Source organism: Rissa tridactyla, chromosome 5 (assembly GCF_028500815.1).
Source record: "Rissa tridactyla isolate bRisTri1 chromosome 5, bRisTri1.patW.cur.20221130, whole genome shotgun sequence".
In the NCBI taxonomy this organism is placed as follows: Eukaryota; Metazoa; Chordata; class Aves; order Charadriiformes; family Laridae; genus Rissa; species Rissa tridactyla.
In genome coordinates, this window is record NC_071470.1 from 12,973,989 (window position 1) to 12,994,610 (window position 20,622).

The 20,622-nt window shown below is 43.6% G+C and overlaps 1 protein-coding gene across 2 annotated transcripts in view; it reads right to left on the reverse strand.

Moving 5' to 3' along the window:
* SLAIN2 (SLAIN motif family member 2) overlaps nucleotides 1-13,762 on the reverse strand; it is a 38,322-nt gene extending 24,560 nt beyond the window's left edge. For both annotated transcript variants that reach the window (XM_054204240.1, XM_054204239.1), the window contains exons 1-2: nucleotides 13,289-13,762; nucleotides 1,671-1,819 (exon numbers count right to left, since the gene is read on the reverse strand). In XM_054204240.1, coding sequence (XP_054060215.1) covers nucleotides 1,671-1,819; nucleotides 13,289-13,656 — 517 coding nt within the window. In that variant the 5' untranslated portion in view covers nucleotides 13,657-13,762. The remainder of the gene's footprint in view (nucleotides 1-1,670; nucleotides 1,820-13,288) is intronic.
* Between the last annotated feature and the right edge of the window lie 6,860 nt (nucleotides 13,763-20,622).

Here is a 20,622-nt window from a genome sequence, read left to right on the forward strand (position 1 = left end):
TCCCCTATTAATACTATAGATGAATTGGAGCATTCTTGCAAGTATCACTGCCAGAAGCAGATTCTCAGATCTATGGAAAAAAAGAGGTAAAGTTGCCTAGACACATCATTTGAATGATCAAACTTTCAAGTTTGTCCATTTCATGGGGAATCTTCCTGCCACTCTGCTTCAACTATGACTGAATTTTTAAAGATACCCTAAGGGTAACAGAATTTGTGGTACTTTTGGAAGATCTCTACTCAGTTCTGAAAAGAAAGGTTAAGCATGAACCATTCTGTTCATGGTTTAACCTAACTGCTATCCAGACCTAAATACTCATTAGTATTCAAATTCCCAAACTTGTATCTTCATTAATAAATCCCTGTGATCTGGGTACTTTTATTGTTTAGAATTTCAGTCTTTGCCTGTAGCAAGCTATATATCACGTTAACTGTTCAGGAAAATTTTTAATAGACACTCATCAAGGCAGCACACACAAAGCTCAAGGCATAGAGAAGATCAAAGGTGACCCATACTGAAGGCACTTTCACTATTGTGCCCTTGATTTTTATTAAGAACAAGAAATGGACTTTTCATGTGATCTACCAGCAATGTTTTCAAGTTTTATTAAGAACGATTTTAGTACAAACCAGAATAAAGACTGAATTACTCCAGAAAAGAATCCAAGGAGGGGAAAAAGAGTTACAGTCAAATAAAATCAGCACAAAGTTTATGCATAACCATTGTAAAGGAGCTGGTCATTGGGAACACTCCTGGAACTGTGTGTTCACATATTCTTAGCTCAAGTCCAGCTGTTCTGCTAATTCCTGAAGATAACAGTTTAAAAAAAAATCACACACGGCACAAGACTGCAAAAAGATCGAAATACAGGGAGAGAATAGATATTAGTAGCCAGAAAGAAAACTATGTCTCAGTATAATTTTTTTAAAAATAAAAATAGGCTTTAAAAAAGAAATTAAAACGAAGCAAGAAAACAGATGGACAGAGAATTCTAACCAGGCCTTCAGCGTTTTGCTGCTGGTTTGACATCAAAAAGGCTGGGAATAAAAGGGTGGAGAATGCAGGCTTTCATCCTCACAGGGTCAAATGCTGAGTCCTTCTCCAGTTTTGAATACAATCAACTAATCTGTATCGAGGAAGAATCAAGAACTCTGGATTCTTTTTAATCTGACTGTGACAAGATCTTAAGTCACTGAGGATGGGAGGAAAAGAAAGCAATACTACCTTCCCAAAGTATTCAAGAACTTCAGCCTCCATTTCCTTAGATGAAATAAAATAGCTCATCTAGGAGAAAATTAAGTTCTGTGTAACACACTGAAAAGCACCTAACAATTACTATAGTTCAATACAAGCATCTATTTTAAAATAAGACAAGAAAACCTCCAAGTTAAGGACATTATTCATTCCTGAAAACTTCTGACCAAATTGTAACTATGCAGATAGTATAAAACTCTGAAATCATGACTTGTGGCTTAATGCTTCCTTTCATTTTATTCATACAGTCCAGAAAGTGAGCAGAATGAATTACTGTTTGCAAATCATAATGAAAACTTTAGTAGGACGTATCTGCTGGATCTCACCCTCTTCTCTCACAGCTGCCTATCAGCTAAGTCTGACTATTTCAGAATAACTATGTATAACCTAGTGGGTATCAGTATGCAGGAACTCACCCAACATTGTCTGTTCCAGCCTGTGGGTCAGCGACTTTTTAGCAGATTCAATGTCAGGACTTGGGTAATCCAATACCTGCCTGCACCAAACCAATGGACTGACACATTTTTGCACTGGAGTCAGTTTCTTCTTTGGAGACATACATAGCCTGAAAAGGAGAGAGAAAAAAGTCTATAAAGACAGACAAAATGAGCATAATATCAGGCATGTAACAAAATACTACATACTATGTTATTTCTACTTTTCTACTATATCTACAGTACAATCCCACAATATAAAGAAAGCACAAGTTTTACCTTTAAATTAACTATTTTGGATACAGGATAATACTGATAACATATGGCCACCCAAGGACTTCTGGCAAGAAGTGATGCCTATATTGCTACACCGGGATATACCAGCCAATATAGAATCATAGAATCTTCGTGGTTGGAAAGGACCTTTGAGATCGAGTCCAACCAAACAACCGACAATCTCTGCCACTAGAGCATGCCCTGAAGTGCCACATCTAGACGTTTCTTAAACACCTCCCAGGGATGGTGACTCAACCACCTCCCTGGGCAGGCTGTTCCAGTGCCTGACCGCTCTTTCAGTACAGTAATTCTTCCTAATATCTAATCTAAACCTCCCCTGCTGCAACTTCAGACCATTTCCTCTGGTCCTGTCATTATTCACCTGGGAGAAGAGGCCAACACCCACCTCTCTCCAACCTCCTTCCAGGTAGTTGTAGAGGGCAATGAGGTCTCCCCTCAGCCTCCTCTTCTCCAAGCTAAACATGCCCAGCTCCCTCAGCCTCTCCTCATATGACCTGGTCTCCAGACCCCTCACCAGCCTGGTAGCTCTCCTCTGGACATGCTCCAGCACTTCAATGTCCCTCTTGTACAGAGGGGTCCAGAACTGAACACGGTACTTGAGGTGAGGCCCCACCAGTGCCGAGTACAGAGGCACCATCACTTCCCTGCTCCTGCTGGCCACGCTATTCCTGATACAAGCCAGGATGCTGTTGGCCTTCTTGGCCACCTGGGCACACTGCTGGCTCATATTAAGCTGGCCATCCACCAGCACCCCCAGGTCCTTTTCTGCTGGGCAGCTTTCCAGCCACTCTTCCCCAAGCTGTAGCATTGCTTGGGGTTGTTGTGACCAAAATGCAGGACCTGGCACTTGGCCTTATTAAACCTCATACAGTTGGCCTTGGCCCATCAATCCAGCCTGTTCAGGTCCCTCTGTAGAGCCTTCCTACCCTCGAGCAGATCAACACTCCCACCTAGTTTGGTGTCACCTGCAAACTTACTGAGGGTGCACTCAATCCCCTCATCCAGATCATTGATAAAGATATTAAACAAAACTGGCCCCAAAACTGAGCCCTGAGGGACACCACTGGTGACCTGCCGCCAAGAGGATTTCACCCCATTAATCACAACTCTCTGGGCATGGCCATCCAGCCAGTTTTTAACCCAGCGAAGAGTACACTTGTCTATGCCATGATTCGCCAGTTTCTCCAGGAGAATGCTGTGGGGGACAGTGTCAAAGGCCTTACCAAAGTCCAGATAGACAACATCCACAGCCTTCCCTGCATCCAGAAGGCGGGTCACATGGTCACAGAAAGAGATCAGGTTGGTTAAGCAGGACCTCCCCTTCCTAAACCCATGCTGGCTGGCCCTGACCCCTTGGCTGCCCTGCACTTGCCACAAGAGCTCACTCAAGATAATCCTCTCCATGATCTTTCCTGGTACCGAGGTCAGGGTGACAGCCCTGTAGTTTCCCGGATCCTCCTTCCGACCCTTCTTGTAGATGGGCATCACATTAGCCACCCTCCAGTCATCTCGTACCTCCCCTGTTGACCAAGACTGTTGATAAATGATGGAGAGAGGCTTGGTGAGCTCTCCTGCCAGCTCCCTGAGTACTCTTGGGTGAACCCCATCTGGCCCCATACACTTATGTACGTCCAGTTGACTACTTCCTCCTGGATTATGGGTGGGTTGTTCTGCTCTCCATCCTCATCTTCCAGCTCAGGAGGCTGAACACCCTAGGGATAGCTGGTCTGACTACTGAAGAATGAGGCAAAGAAGGCATTAAGTATCTCAGCCTTCTCCTCGCCATTGGTTGCAACTTCCCCCACCGCATCCAGTAAGGGATGGAGATTCTCCTTGGCTCTCTTTCTGTTGATGTATTTATAAAAACTTTTTTTGTTGTCCTTAATGTTAGTGGCCAACTAGGTTGGCCATAGGTATATGGACAATTTCACTACGTCACACAAATGTACAAATCAGGATTAATCCTTTCAGATTTAAGTAACATTCACCTGAAAGAAGGAAATAAAGCACCATGCAATATGCAACTGCTGTTTTCCTAAACACAAAGATGTAGCAAGCGATAAGCATCTTAATAGTCAAGGAACAGTGCTAAAGTGCACAGAACACATCTACTATTTCAGCAGCCTTGAACAATAACCATCTTATTTTTACTTATAATTTGTATCCTAGCACCTGATCATTTAGTTTTCCTTTGAACACTGAACAAAGGGACTATCTCCGTCCTAAGGGGTATACAGGCAAGCATTAAAAACGAGGGACAAGAGATAATACACAGACTAGAGAGAAACAATGAGATCATATTGTTCTGCAGGACACGCTGAGGCCTTTGCCAGTCAGCATCTCCACCCATTTATTTTAACATCAGCATTCCATGACTGAAGAAAGAAGTATTCCAGTTTAAAGGCTCTCAAAATTTAGCTCAAAATTTCTCCTCCCTCAAGAAACAGATCAAAGAAAAAGTCATAACCATTCACACAGGCAAAATAGGGATATTTAAGCCTTCTCTTTGGAAATGTGCTTCAGCAAAAGACAACAACAAATTGCAAGATCTACAGCTCTAGAGCTTACACATATGCAGAAATGGTTAAATGAGCATTTCTTCTAGGAGTAATGACAGACTTCATGCTCTGAGTGAATATGGTTGTATGCCACACACTGTAACTTAGGAACATTTGACAGCCTAATCAGCTATGCTTCCATACAAAACAGACAGCAAAAATTCTTGTTTCATTTATGCCAATGACATCAGCAACACAGAAGTTATTTCCCACAGCTCTATTACGAGATTATTAGCTGATCCTTCCTCTGTAATTCTAGAACTTGAACTCAGTTTGTTTTATAAACAGCTTTAGAAGATTTTTTTTTTAATTACTACCCTTAAGGTCACTTCTTACAAAAGGTTCCCAAGAAGCATGCTTATAAAACCACCAGGAATATCTCACCCAAACCACTCATCACTTTGTTTAGAGCATGCTCTGAAACACTCTTCACTCATAAACACTAAGATTAGAAAACTGTGTTTGCAAATGCAGGAGAGAGGATTTTTATTAGCTGCCAGAGGCTTTCCAACAAAGCCGAACCTGTTTGTAACAATGCAAATAGCCACTGCCACATACTATAGTCCCTGTGGCTTATGCTCTGGCCAGTATCATTAAAATCGATTTTGTGGAAATCCTTACAATCTTCACAGGCACTCTGCCCACAAGAAAAGCGAAGAGCCCATTGCATATTTACAGCACTGAAGATCCTTGGAAAGCACAAGAATCACTCAATTTTTAGAGTTCCATGTAAACAATTACACACGTTGTTGTACTTTCTGCTATTACCTGCATACAGTGAAAAGTAATGTTTGACATTTACTAGCTCTCTAACACTTCAAATGTACTGCCTTTTTAGCATTTATTTGTGCTCTTTTCTGTCCTAAAATATGTTTACACAATAGAAAGAAGTGTCAAAGGCAACAACGCCAACTTCTGTGCTGTACAGGCTAGACTCACTCCTAGCTCTCTGGATAGCTGGCATGCCTTGCTGTGTTTGAGAAGTTCCACACACATTTCAAGTGTTTACAATAATACCCAGTATAACAGGCAAGAAATTAAAGTGCACATCCTCTTTGAAAGACACACAAAAGGGGTATCTTCAATAAACCTACAAGACCACTGTAATCAAAATGGCACCTGGTATTTTAAGCTCCAACACATTCTTTTTGCAATTTCCAATTGTTGCGTTTGTTTCACTAGTAGTCTATTTACTAAAGCAATCCAGGCTCAGTAGCTCCCACTGAGCTGAGTGGGAAAAGCTCCCACTTTTCCACCTCCCTTTCTAACCAAACCCATATTGCAGATTCTCCCACCTCTTTCCAGTCAACTGTTTAACAGCCTTTGTTTCACACCTTACATTTCAAGAAAAGACAGAACTTTAGATTATACATATTTCATGCAACTCCACTTCCTCAGGACAAACACATTTGCATCACTGCAGCGACACAATGGCTCTTTCAGGATGGTTTCTTGCACATCATACAATTACAAAGTCTCATTATTATAAAGCAGTGATTTTAATTTCCCATCTGACAAAGAACAGACAATCTCAAGTTTTGAAACCTATTTAATTCTATTTGTTTTGCCTAATTTGGATTAAAAAACATAAGACCAAGGGCACAGCTAAGAATCAGAGTGATATTTCTACTACTTCTTCCTCTCTTCCCAACAGCAGGAAGTGAAAAGGAACAGAAAGGAGACTATGAAGCATCTACAAATAATTTCATATAGCCAAGCGATCTTTGTCAAACTACTGTGAGACCCAAAAGATGCAGGTTCTCCTCAGCTGAAAAGCTTTCCAGAAGAGACTCACTGCCATTTGTACCTGTTAATGCATTCTACAGCAATGCAACAGCACTGATTGGCAGCGCAGCAGCTTCAAGACTGAAGATTACCAGTACGACTTCATACAACTTTAAACACTACTAAATCACTTTCGCAAAACAGGAAGTTGAAAAGGATTGAGGAAGCTGACAGCTTACAGCTACCACCCCTACTACAAATGTTAACACACCAGAAACCTACACACCAATTTCTCCACAAGCCAGGAAAGACTCTACAATTCAGTGACACGAGGTCAAGTAAAAGAAAAGAGTATATAAAAAGAAGCCCAGAAGCTTTGATCTATTTTGAAACAGCATTAAGAAGTCCAGATGCTATGATTCTGCTGCACACGGTAATATTCCCTTCCTTCAGCTGTCACTAGTCAACTATGCCATAGCAGCGCCAATCTGAAGTTTAAAGCAGCCAAGGGCTCTACTGATTAATTCCAGAAAGACGCAGCACAAAAAGGGCAGAGCTTTTGTGGAAAGACTACTGTCACTGCAAGCTCAGATGATAACGTCAAACCCATGGGGCAAGCTGTAGCATGTTGCACTGTGACAGAGCCGAGTCAGAAGAGGCTTTGAAGAAAGGACACAACACTGAGGTAGGAATGGAATATCTGCATAGGGATTACCTCACCTGAGGAACACCTCCCAGCGCATTAAAATACAAGAGGCTGATTGCCACAGGCATGAAATCAGAAGCCAAGATTCTAATTAAGAAGAAAGGAGGCGGCTTTTTGTAGCAAAATCATTCTACTGCTCCAGTGCAAGAGTGGAAGGAAAAACATGCAGATGAACATGAAGTCACAGATCTGAATTAGAAAGAAGATGGCAAGTGGAAGGAACTTGAGTTAAAGCTCATTTATTTTAGCCACATTGGCTTTAAGGGAAAACTGGCAGGTACAATAGAGTGAATGAAACATGAGAGCAGACAAAATGTCGCAGACAAAAGCAGAATTCTGAAAGTAACCTGAAGAGAAGATGCAAAGGAAAAACAGAATTCTAAGGCCAGATCATTAAGAAATTCCCCCAAAATACAGAAGGGAAATCCCAAAAGAAAAAGCTACTAAAAATAAATACATTAGAAGACAAGAATACTGGACAATCTTGGAAATAGACAATTTAGAATGCAGTGTCAATCTAAACCCACTTAGATCAATCTAAAACTTTCAGGAGATCCTATTTAGAGCAATTTAAATAAGTTAAAATAAGATGGATTTTGAATAAACAGCTACAGGTAAAGATCTGAAAAGAATCTCTGGATGTAAAGAAAAAAAATCCAAACCCCAAGTGACAACCCTGCAGATATCTGGCCCACAGGTTTCCTCTTTCCTCCTACCCCACCCCTGCAAAGTTCCTATCTTGCAGTTGTAACTGACTGAGACACACTGCTTAGCCTGTAATTACTAATTGGTTGGTGTACTTAACTAATGCTTCTAGTTCCATGAGATGCATGAGTTACAGGAAACTCCAGGTCTCTCAAAAATATGGATATGAATACTACAAAAGTGCTCTGACGATCTCATTAAACCTTCATATTAAAGTGGTACATCTCAACTACATGATGTGATTTTCAAGTAGAATTGAGAGTATTGAGAGAGGTTGCAAAGTGCAATTGGGAACACAACTATCTTGCTGTCACCAACTATTACAGATAGTTAGCTATGCCCTGGCTAGCCGCTGGAAATTATAGCCATTATTCATTTCCTCATCTCAAAATAACCTGTTGCTGTCTGAAGAGATGTTGTAGAACGGGAAACGGGGCCCTCAAAAGCTTGGAAGACTCCTAACGCCATTATGTACCTTCCCTAGAACTGTCATACAAACTCCATACAACTCTCCACTGTTTCAGAAGAAATTTGTTAGAGCCTATGTGCTCTAACATGGGATTGTTGATACTTACATGGAATAGAGAAAGTTTGAAAAGTTGTGTCCTATTAAATGTATTCCAACATAAAATTCTGCTTAATGACTAGGCTTGAGAGCTCTACCAACACCTACAAGAAGTAGAAATGTGAATCACGCCTAAACAAAACACAATTAAGTAAATTTAAATAAGTTTCAGGAATACCATTAAAACAATAAAGGAAATTTGTATTGAAGCTTTCATGACATCCAAATATCAAGCAGGTTTAAAGGTCATAAATATCACACAAGTAGTAAGAAACAGAAAAAAGTTCTTCCTCAGGATTCTTCCTCCCATCCTCAAACATCTGTTTCACAACAAACATGGATATCTCAAAGATATTAGTCAAATGGAATATTATTTGATGTTACCAGTTGTTTCATTTGATAAACTAGTAACTTCTGTAGTCCTTAGTTCTCCCACATGCTTCTTTTCACATGATCTTCCTAGTTTGAGAAGATATTATCTGAATTTGGTTAAAAAACAATAACTGATTTAATCAGACTGACATTTAGTCTGCCACAAAATGAAAAGCATCTATTTCTTTTTTACTTAGGTCACAAGGTAGGAACTGATCAAAACCTGTACAGTTTCCAAGAGGCATAAACCACATTAATACAATGAAAATTTAGCAGTTGAAGAGGAAATGCTGCAATGTAATTTCAGCCATGGAATTTCATTCAGGTGCAGCTCTATCCTAAAACACTTATCCTACACTTTACTCACTCACTATGGCAAACTTCAGGGTTCCAAAACAAAGTTAGCACTCAAGGGACATTAAGCAATATGAGATGGAAGACAATCATTACAGGTGACAATCGTGTTTATCATCTGTGTCTCAAAACAGCCACTTAGCCAATTAACTGCAATGGATGGCTAAAACAGAATGTAAACTGTTAAAAACAGGTGACAATTTAATAGAAATAGCGCTGAATGAGAGTGCATATAACAGTAAAAGTGTTTGCCTTCCATTTTAACTAAACAGGATATACAAAAGGTCTTCAAAAGCACCAATTACTTTGAACTATTAAGGTTAATATAAACAACCCACCAATAATTTCACTTTATACACACAGTAACTGCCTTTTGTTTGTAAATGAAGCCAGCCAGCTGTTAGCTATTTCAGCCCTACCAAGGAGACTTTAGATTGCAGCAACATGAAAACATTGGTAAGTGCTAGGCCACTGTCATTTAAAGAGGACACAACTGTTCTCAAGTTTGCTGAGCAATTACACATTCAAAATAGATACTCTGCAAGCTCTATACTCTTTTATGCACATACTGCATGTAAATTTTGAAGAAAAAGAGCACTGTATGTTTTGCTGACATTTAAAAGAAAGCATCTCAGAGAGCTTAGGTAAGTGACTGTGCAACAAGTTACCACAAAGCAAGTTACAGTGGATTCACAGCACATTAACTAATCACAGTAATTGCCCACATGTGCACACTTATCCTGCAATAAATTTGAGACAGCTCACTTTTAAAAAGAAGCATAGTAAGTGTACTGTTACCAAGTTGTCACAAATGTGCTTCGCATCCACACCCAAGCTTACCCAGCGAGTCAGGCAAGGAGCTGTGCACCCCATCCTGCCTCTCTGAAGACTTCTCCACTCTGGTACCCCTTCCTGCCCTTTTGACTTTTTAATTACTTAATAAAAAAGCACCTGTTCAGATTGAAATCTGAAAAAACTTAAGTTTGATCCAAACTGGTTCAAGAACAGCTAAATAGGAACACCCACAGAATAAATTACCAAAGTCACTGGTAATTTCTTGAGGAAGTAATTATCAGGCCTAAAGCAAAGTCCCCATGGGACAAGGAACAGCTCAGTACTGGGTGCACATGCATATGTACCTATTTGCAACCTTCAGTGCCCAATTATGAAGACAGTTTCAGCATATTAACCAGGATTCAGAAGCATATGGCCAAGAAACTCAACCTAAATTAAGTGAAATATTTTTAGTAATTTACCACATGATTTGACAATTCTCTCATGTGCTAAACTGTTTAAAACAAAACATATCTGGATTTAACTAACCACAGCAAAGAAAAACAAACAAGCAAACATATAAACAGTCCCAAAGTTCACTATACTGTAAGGCTGTTTTAATAGCTAATGCTTCTACTAAAGCAGCAGTATCAGAGGTTTTTTTCACTTGTTAGTAATTTAGGCTAGTACTACCTTCTCCTTTCATTTTTCACTTTACACTTCTGCCCTATGTAGACTTATCTAAAAGCATTTAAAGAATTATAACCCAAAATTGAGCTGATCAACTCTGAAATGTAAATTTAAGAAAAAACACATGCACATTCCAGTATCAATTTTAGTCACAGTATAAACTGTGCCATCTTAAATTCATTGCCAAACTTCACAGGCACTAATTTCATGTGAGCGCTAAATGTAAAACAATGTAATTTTAGCAGTGAAGAAAACTATTTCTTCTGCCATTACAAGGCTGTGGACAATTTCATAATGGGGTATATGAATACATGGGCCGAAAAAATGGTGGTATCACACAAAGCAGAGAGAAGAACAAATATAACCAGCACCCTTCATCATCTATTATCTCCCACAGCAAGGTCCTTCTGAAATCAAAAGTAAAGGCAAATCTAGGCTTTTCTATGCAGACAATCAAAACAGGCAAGATGAATAAATCTTTTATGCACTAACTATGATTTAAATCTAGTTTGTTTCCACGTGAGGATTCCTCAGCTGGTAAGTGGTCTTTCATTTCTACAGTGGTATAATCGCATAGTTTAGATGGGATTTTGGGTTAAGCAGTAGTGATCCAAATCCATTTGAACTTGAAAGAGTTCACATGAGGTTTAAATCTCAGAGTACATTCATCCTTCGAGTTGATTCAATCACTTTTTGAGTGACCTCGCATAACCAAGGCCTTAAGAGCAGGGTCTTTATGAAACAGTTTAAGAGAAATCCACTTATTCACACCATCCCTCCTATTTTCACAGGGTTGTTTCTTTTTGATTGCTCCACCACCCCTCTGAAAATTTCCAACTTCATTTAGAGCAATAACCTCCATTCATCAAACACAGAAATATAAAGTCATCCTACCTTCATAAGAAAAAAAATGGTTTTAGAGTATTTAGTGCCTCAACAGTTGAATTAAATGGTGTTCAGAAATTACTGCAGTTCCATTTCCATTTTTATAGAACAGTTTGGAAAAAAAAATCATCAATGTATCCAAACGACATTTACCATTAAGTCCATATTAAACTACAGCATGAAGAGACTTCTTTTTTAATTACACAGCCATATTTCTTGGTATGTATGACAGTAAGTAAATTTTAACAACTGCTCTTTTCTAGGTGTACACTTCTGTGTCTCAGTCATTGCCCCATGTCTGAAATCAAAAATTAGTATTATTAGTTGCTAAAAGATTAGCAGAGGAATTAAGACACATATCAGACTGCACATAAGTTTTGTTGCCTTTTCAGGACTAGAACTTGCTGAGAAACATGACTGAAGCCACAATAACAGGCAGCTTAAGTAGCATGCCAAACACCTGACACCAGCCAGAGCAGCACTCAGTGAACTATGCCACCTGCCCATGAGTGTCCAGAACTGCATAAACAAAAACACAAAGCATTTATGCCACCACTGTCACCATATGACCTGTTGTGACATAAACTTTCACCAAAAGATGCATTATGTTGCCCATAATTTAGGATTAATACATAAAATGATAACATCTATTCGGACTAGAATTCATGACATTCACAAATTTGGCCATCCCTCTCCAAACTTACTGTGCAAATTAGTATATTCCACTTCCCTCAAGTGCTATAAGCCAGTAGACTACAAGGCATAAACTGAGAAATAAGAGTAGCTGCCTTGCAGAGACTCATCATCTGGAAGATGATGACTTGTGTTAATTTAGTAAGCGCATGTTGGATGAGAATAAACTTATGCTCTCATACTTCTCCAGTGGATCAGGCTGCATGTCAGGCAAATGACTTCTCTGAGGAAGTGCACACACTGTCTCCTCCCTAAGCAACTAAAACATTACTCATGCATGGAATCATTCCAGCGTTTTCAAAGGTGTTCCTAACTCTGAAAGGCATTTTTATTTGTTTGTTTTTTAAATTTGTCTGTCTGTTTGCTCCCAAAAAAGACCTTTGTAGATGAACCTACAACCAGTCCTGACCCAAGTCAGGCTGGTTATGCTTTTACTCCCTGTACACGCTTTCCCTTGTGCTTCTCTGTTGACAATGTGCTCCTCCCCACTATTTCTCCTGCAGCTCTAATGCTCAACTAGTGTCACAGGAAACTTCAAAAAGACAGCTGGAGAACAGCGTGATGTTAACAGAGAGCAAACCCTCTTGTTTCTCAGCAGAAGCTCATCTAAGCATAATAAAGACAAGGTGAACAGCCACCTGCAGATGTTTCTGCTGTAGCAGCGGGGCAAGAAGTCCATTTAAAAAGAGAGGAACCGCCTAAGGTAAACCATGGTCTTACATCGTTAGCAATAAATGAAGACACCCAAGACAAAGCATTTATGAGATGAAGGAGTATGTTACATGTGCTGCCTTCACAGCTGAAAGAAGTCGAGGCTTAAAACACCCTCGATGCACGTCTGGAGAAGTACAACAGTACCTGCGGGCGAATTCTGCGCTACCCCAGCAAATTTCCACAGGTTTCCTCAACGCCTCCACACCTTCTTGAACTCGTGCAAACACTGACAGTGGATCCTGCGGCGGAACTGGCGCCTGCTCCGGCCTCCAAGTGACCCCGCGCAATCCCCTCCCCGCACAGCGCGGCGGGCCCCCAGGGAGGCGCGATGGGATGTGCAGGAGAAACCCAAACACCCTTCCCCCGCAGGCTCCGGGACGCCCTGGAGAGCTAATCCCTTCACTCAGCCCCGGAGGGCGAGGCCGCCCCTCCACACAAAGCCCCCAGACCCGCTCCGACACCGGGCGCAGGGCCGGGCGCGGCCCCTTCCTCCCCGGGGAGGGGGGAGGGCGCAGAGAAGGGGGAGACCCCACACACACCCCAGCCCCGGCCGCCTCCTCACCAGCCGGTCTCGTCCTCCTCGCAGCCGGCCAACCGCTCCAGCTCCTCCGGCCTGACCAGCGCCGCGTCGTCCAGGAGGCCGTTGCCCGCCTCACCGGCAGCGCCGCCGCCGGGCTCCTCGGAGGGGGGCGGCCGCCGGGCGGCGGCCCTGGGGCTGAGGCAGCGGCCGTCGGGCGGGGAGGCGGCGGCGGCGGGGGGGGACGGGGAGGGCCCGCCACCCAGCAGGCGCTTGGGGCTGGCGGGGGCGGCGGCGGGCAGGGCGCCGTGGCGGCTACGGAGCTGCTCGTTCTGCTTCTCCAGCTTCTTCACCAGCTCCTGCAGCTTCCGCACCTCCGCGTCCGCGCTCACACCCGAGCCGACGTCCTCCATGGCGCCCGCCGGCTGAAGGGGGGGGCGACTGCGCGGGGGGAAGGTGGCCCGCGCCGCCCCGTCTTACATGGCCCGGCGGCCGGCGGCGGGGGAGGGCTGTGGCGCGGCGGGGCGGGGCGGGCGGCGGGACGCGCATCCGGCCGCTGCCGCCGCCGCCGCCATCTTACCACCTCCCCCGCCCCGCCCCGGCCCCTCCCGCCGCCCTGACATCATGGGCGTAACGCGGAAGCGTCACCGCTGGCCCCGGCTTCTCCCGCTGCCGGGGTGGGGTGGCGGTGGCGGGGACCTGTGCGGCTGTTGGCGCTCGGCTGGTCGCGGGCCTGTCGGGGAAAGGGGCTGCCCAAAGTGCCCCAGATGCTCTAAAGCGTACGAGGTGTGCCCCTGGCCTGTACCAGAAATAGCGTGGCCAGCGGGACTAGGGGAGAGATCGCCTCCCTGTGCTCGGCACTGGTGAGGCCCCACCTCGAGGGCTGTGTCCAGTTTTGGGCCCCTCACCACAAAAACAGACATTGAGGTGCTGGAGCGAGTCCAGAGAAGGGCAACGAAGCTGGTGAGGGGTCTGGAGCACAAGCCTTATGAGGAGCGGATGAGGGGGCTGGGGGTGTTCAGCCTGGAGAAAAGGAGGCTGAGGGGAGACCTTATCGCTCTCTACAGCTCCCTGAAAGGAGGGTGTAGCCAGGTGGGGGTCGGTCTCTTCTCCCAAGTAACAGGCCATAGGACAAGAGGAAATGGCCTCAAGTTGCACCAGGGGAGGTTTAGATTGGATATTAGGAAAAATTTCTTCACCGAAAGAGTTATCAAGCATTGGAACAGGCTGCCCAGGGAAGTGGTTGAGTCACCATCCCTGGAGGTGTTTAAAAGACACGTAGATGTGGTGCTGAGGGACATGGGTTAGTGGTGGTTTTGTCAGTGTTAGGTTAATAGTTGGACTCGATCTTAAAGGTCTCTTCCAACCTAGATGATTGTATGATTCTATGGTCCAAAACCATGGCGAGCATCTTGGGCCCTCCGTGTGTGACAGGCACGTGAACTGTTCCCAGAATATCACTTGAGCCTTTCATGTTATGTAAATATATATATATATTCATAGAAAAAGTGACAACAAATAGCCCTCTACAACAAGATGCTTACATCCTTAGGTTTAAGAAATTAGTGGGGCTTGGGGGTTTACATCTCCAAACTTCATCTGCTGGCATGGTGGGGATGCTCTGCCTCCTCTTCCCCATGCTACTGTGAGATGGTGCCCTTCGTGCCATCACAATTTTTTTCCTCTTCCTAAGCTCCGTCTACTCAACAGCTTCCTTTTGGAGCCTGCAGTTGCTGTGGAGAGGAAGAACACCAGCAAGTGGGCTGGAGGAGGACTGGAGTCAGCAGGGGATGACACCGCGGATGAGGAGCACTTACCAGGCTCAAGGAGAGAAGAAGGGAAACAAGACCTGTGGGTTGTGCTGAGGAGGTGCGAAGCTTGGGGACAGTAAATGCCACACGATCGTGTCTGGGTTCCATTAGGTGTGGTGTGTGGACTGCTGGGGTGTTGAGGCTGCCAGCAGCCTTATGTATGGGGACAAGGATGGGGTCATTCCCTTGCCTTATGCAATACTCTCCCCATATACGTTCAGAGATTACGTTATTTCTTTAAGTACAGAATTGTTTGAGACTTTATGCTGGGTTAGTTATCCACTGTTACTGTTAGGTCCTCACCAGAATGCAGGTCTCCAATCCATAAATACATTTTATGTCATTATTTCCTCTAAACAAATATCACCTTAAGTATTTAACTACATTAAAATACTTCTGGGCTGGTATCTTTTATTAAAGCAATTTAAATGACTCTTGTTATCTGTCTTCATTATCAGCTAGCGAAACAACTTTTTATCAGCAGCAAACTTTACCACAGATTTTGTATAATTGTCACAACTATAAAACTATTAAACATTTTTGGCCCATGAGCTGAGACCTTTGGGATCATTGATACCACTTTAATAACCACCAGTGGCAACCCTTGGAGGCTGGTCTGTAAACCAGTTTGTAAATCCGGCTCATTCTCTCTTAAGTCTGCATCATTTGGTACCACGTCAAATGCCTTAAGGGAATCCAGATACGTTCTGTGAGCGCAGTTACTTTATTATCAGACCTTACAAGTCCTCCAAAAGGCAAGCAAAATGATAAAAAGGTTTTTAACAATAAGGATTTTCTGTGACACTTTCAGTGACACTGCTGACAATTCAGTGGTTGGTAGGTGTAATAGTGGTCTTAACCTCTGCAGGGAAGTTTATTACAACTTGGAATATTTATAGCAGGACCAAACAACGTAGCTTTCTTATTCTTCTTTAGCTGTTCTCAGTCCAAATGTCAGTGTCATGATAAACCTTCAGTCACTTGCTTTTATAATAGCAATAGGAGGAGTTCGATCCTTTCTGTCCTGCAGCTGCTGGGATCAGGATGGGGCTGGTGGCTGGGGCTGAGAGGGGGACAGAGGGTGAAGTGGGGCTGTGACAAAGGGCTCTGCAGGGGGACACAGGCAGACAGCGTGGAGAAGGACTGGGACCAGAAACAGCCCTGGGCTCCTGGGAGCTGCTGAGTCGAACTGCAGCTGTTCCTGGCGATTATGTCATGTTTGGGGGCCTCTGTCATGGAACGGGGCAGCTCTGAGAGCCCCCGAGTGGTCTGTGCACTCCATCCTGCCTCTCCTCTCCTTCCTCTTCCTCCTCCCTTCCCCTTCCCCAGCCCCTTTTATTGTCTGTCTGTCCCCCAGATTCCCTACCCCAACTTTCTGTCCCCTGCTGCTGCCATTGCTTTGCTGCCAGCAGCTCTAGCAATTATTTCTCCCTACAGGATCCAGTCCGTGCACGTGTGTGGATGGGGGAGAGTGAGGAAAGTGAGAAAAAGGTTTGAGAACTGAATCATTTGCTATTTTTGCAAGTAGTAAAGCCAATTGAGATGAACAAAGGGAGTCACTGGTTACTAGTCACCATAGCCTGTGCTTGAATAGCAAGGACTGTGATCCTGCTTTCTCATCCACTCTTGTGCTGCAAGCACCCTTCTCATATTTTGGGAACTGAGGAGCAGCAAGGCTTGCACCAGAAGCCTCCCATTATATATCAGGTCAATAATGGTCTTCCATGAGCTTCTCAGTCATCAGATTCCAAGCTTGCACTGGCCAGATGTGAGAGACCACACCCCAGCAGAGGCCCCTGGGTGATTATACACAAACAGCATTAATTGATAATAATGCCAGAAAAATGAAATCTTTCCACTGTGTCACAAGAGCAAGAGAAATTCCTCTGCATGTGAAATTAGACCTGTTGCAGATTATTTTCTGAGCAGCCGCAGTTTGTGCCTATGCTGTTTTTTCCACACACATGGAGAGGGAAGGGAAAAGCAGCATTTCTGCAGCACTATTTTCTAGATCTCAGTACCTGCCTGGGTGCTTCCCTCCTCTGACTTGGGGCAGGTTCCTAACTCATGTGATAAGAGGAAATGAGGAGCACCCCCTTCAAAGGAAAAGAAGCCTGGGCAAGGCTCCCACGTCACTCGAATAATTCAGCACACGTCCCTCTGACAAGCAGTTCCTGAGAAAAAGGCCACCAGGAGCCTTGTTTTGGTAGCCTTTGAGCTCTCCAGCATGGGAAACCCTGTGGTTAATTTCTCACGGCTGTAATTTGCTGCATTGTTGGGTTTACACCTGGTGAAACTGTTAGAATCTGACTTTGAAACCTTTATTTCAGTTGTCACCTGGGAGAATAAAAGATCCCTCAGGGGGAAGAATACATGAAGATGGGCAGATGCATGGTGGGAAGTTAACATTTGTAGCAAATATTTAACTTCACACCTGGAAAACTGAACTGATTTTTATGCAGCTTGGTTTAGTCTCCTGCAGAAGGTTGTTGCCTGCCAGACTTCTCAAAGGAGGTGTTCAGCAGAGCAGGTCCACACATGTTTGTCTTAGGCAGTGTTTATCTAAGCCTTTGACAAAATAGAAAGTATCATTTGTCATTACAATGTATGGTGTGTGCAAACATTGCATACACAGTGGAATAAGTATGCCTCTTTCATAATGTGTCCCTTTCAGAATTAATTTCAAAACTGTTCAGCTGGTTCTACTGAAAGAACCAACATTATAACTTCAATTATTTATAAGAGATATCTCTGGGTATATCTGGCCTCATCAGTGGTGAGACAACACATTTAGCCCTTTAGTTTAGACTTAGGTTATTTGGAAACTCAAAAATACAGTCAATGTCTTTGCATACAACTTCAGTGACTGTCAGAGAACCACAGAATCACAGAATAGTTTGGGTTGGAAGGGACCTTTAAAGGTCATCTGGTCCAACCACCCTGCAATGACCAAGGACATCTTCAACTAGATCAGGTTGCTCAGAGCCCTGTCCAACCTGGCCTTGAATGTTTCCAGGCATGGGGCATCTACCACCTCTCTGGGCAGCCTGTGCCATTGTTTCACCATCTTCAGTGTAAAAAATTTCTTTCTTCTATCTAGTCTAAATCTTCCCTCTTTCAGTTTAAAGCCATTACCCCTTGTCCTATCACAACAGGCCCTGCTAAAAAGTTTGTCCCCATCTTCATTGTAGGTCCCCTTAAGTACTGAAAGCCACAATAAGATCTCCCCAGAGCCTTCTCTTCTCCAGGCTGAACAACCCCAACTCTCTCAGCCTGTTCTCACAGGAGAGGTGCTCTATCCCTCTGATCATTTTTGTGGCCTCCTCTGGACTCACTCCAACAGGTCCATGCCTTTCCGGTGCTGAGGGCTCCAGTGCTGCTGAGGACTCCCAGTCTCCTGAGTTTCTGTCCTTTAGAAACTTGAACAGCAATGAGCTTTGTAAAGGCATCTGTGGGTAAATACACTTAAAAGTCTTTATAAATAATTTAATAAAGGTATTTACTACTGACACTATCGTGGGTGAGAGAGTGACCCACATTGAGTACATTGGTCTTTTTGCCAAGTTACAAGCCTGCCTGAAGGGCTGGCAAGATTCCAGCTAAGTTCTGCCATTGAAAGTACATCTATCTTTGGTATCATCAAGTATAAAATACAGCTCTCTGGCATGAATTTACATGCCTGTTCTTTTTCTGCACAGGAAAAAAAAGGTCTTAACAGTTCAACCACAACCATCTTTAAACATGTATTTTATGGTCCAAATCTGGAGCAAGAGCAATTCTAGGTTACTGCACAAACAGATTTCTAATGAGGCTGGTATTCACAGCATGCCATGTGGCTGGAAAACGTATGAACAAATATGTACTTCAGTCTTTATAATTTGTATCATTAATTTAGACTGATGACTCTTTTCAAAGATTATCATCACAATTGAGCATTGTAATAAAACTTTCATATTGCAGAATCGCAGAATGGCTGAGGTTGGAAGGGACCTCTGGAGGTGATCTGGTCCAACCCCTCTGCTCAAGCAGGGCCACCTAGAGACAGTTGCCCAGGACTGTCTCAGAAGGGCTTTTGAATATCTCCAAGGATGGAGATATTCTCCACCACCTGTCTGGGCAACCTGTGCCAGTGCATGGTCACCCACATAGTAAAAAAAAAATCCTGACAGAGCCTCCTGTGTTTCAGTTTGTGCCCATTGACTCTGGTTCCTTTCACTGGGCACCACTAAAAAGTGCCTGGCTCCATCCTCTTTGCACCCTCCCTTCAGGTATTTATACACATCAATAAGAACCCCCCCGAGCCTTCTCTCCTGTAGACTGAACAGCCCCAGCTCTCTCAGCTTCTCCTTACAGGAGAGATGGTCCAGTCCCTTTATCACGTTCGTAGCCCTTTTCTGGACTCTCTCCAGTAGCTCCATGTATATCCTGTTCTGAGGAGCCCAAACCTAGACACAGCACACCAGCTGTGACCTTGCCAGTGCCGAGCAGAGGGGAAGGATCACCTCCCTTGACCCACTGCCAATACTTTGTCTAACGCAGACCAGGATACCATTCGGCTTCTTTGCGGCCAGGGCACATTGCTCACTCATCTTCAACTTGGTGTCCACCAGGAGCTCCAGGTCCTTTTCTGCCAAGCTGCTTTCCAGCTGGGTGGCCCCCAGCATATACTGGTGCATGGGGTTGTTCCTCCACAGGTGCAGGACTTTGCACTTGTTGAAGTTCATGAGGTTCCTCTCAGTCTGTTTGTTGAGGTCCCTCTGGATGGCAGCATGACCCTCTGGTGTACCAGACACTCCTCCCAGTTTGGTGTCATCAGCAAATTTGTTGAGGGTACACTCTGCCCCATCATCCAGGTCATTAATGAAGATGTTGAACACGAGTGAACCAGGTGTACCCCTGGGATACAGCACTGGTTTACTGGCCTCCTACTAGACTTTGTGCTACTGACCACCACCTTCACTGCAGGGCCTGAATCACTGCAGGCACCCCACATAATATTTAAATATTCACACTATGTTCACCACCATGGTATCTGAGTACCTTCCACTGGTTTAAGATCTTTTGCTCCTTGCATTTTTTGCATATCTGCATGTACAGTTCATTAAAAAATGCAAATTCAGTTTTGTCATGGAGTTAGCTACCAGTATTTCATGTTTATCAATCACTTGGAAATAACTTAATTGCTCTTCAGAAACCTGCTGAGCTCAACATACTTAAAATGGTGTGGTGAGACTGAAGTAAGTCAGAACACTGGGAAAAGATTTTTTGCTGTCAAGAAGATTCCTGATTTATGCTCATTTACAGACTGCAGTGATTTCATTCACTTGGGTAACATCAACTGAAACCTTGTATGTCTCCACCCGTATGAAGCAATCTTCTGTTCTAACATTCAAAAAAAGTTTCTAAATTTACTGAGAACTCCCCTGACACGCCTTTATTAACAAGCCAATGTTGGCAGGAAAAATATTTCATTGTGCTCAAGAAGTTCTTAAAACAATATTCCCTACGCACTTTTTGAAAAGGAAAAAGCACCAAATCTTCTTCAGAATGCAAAATAATTGAAAAGCG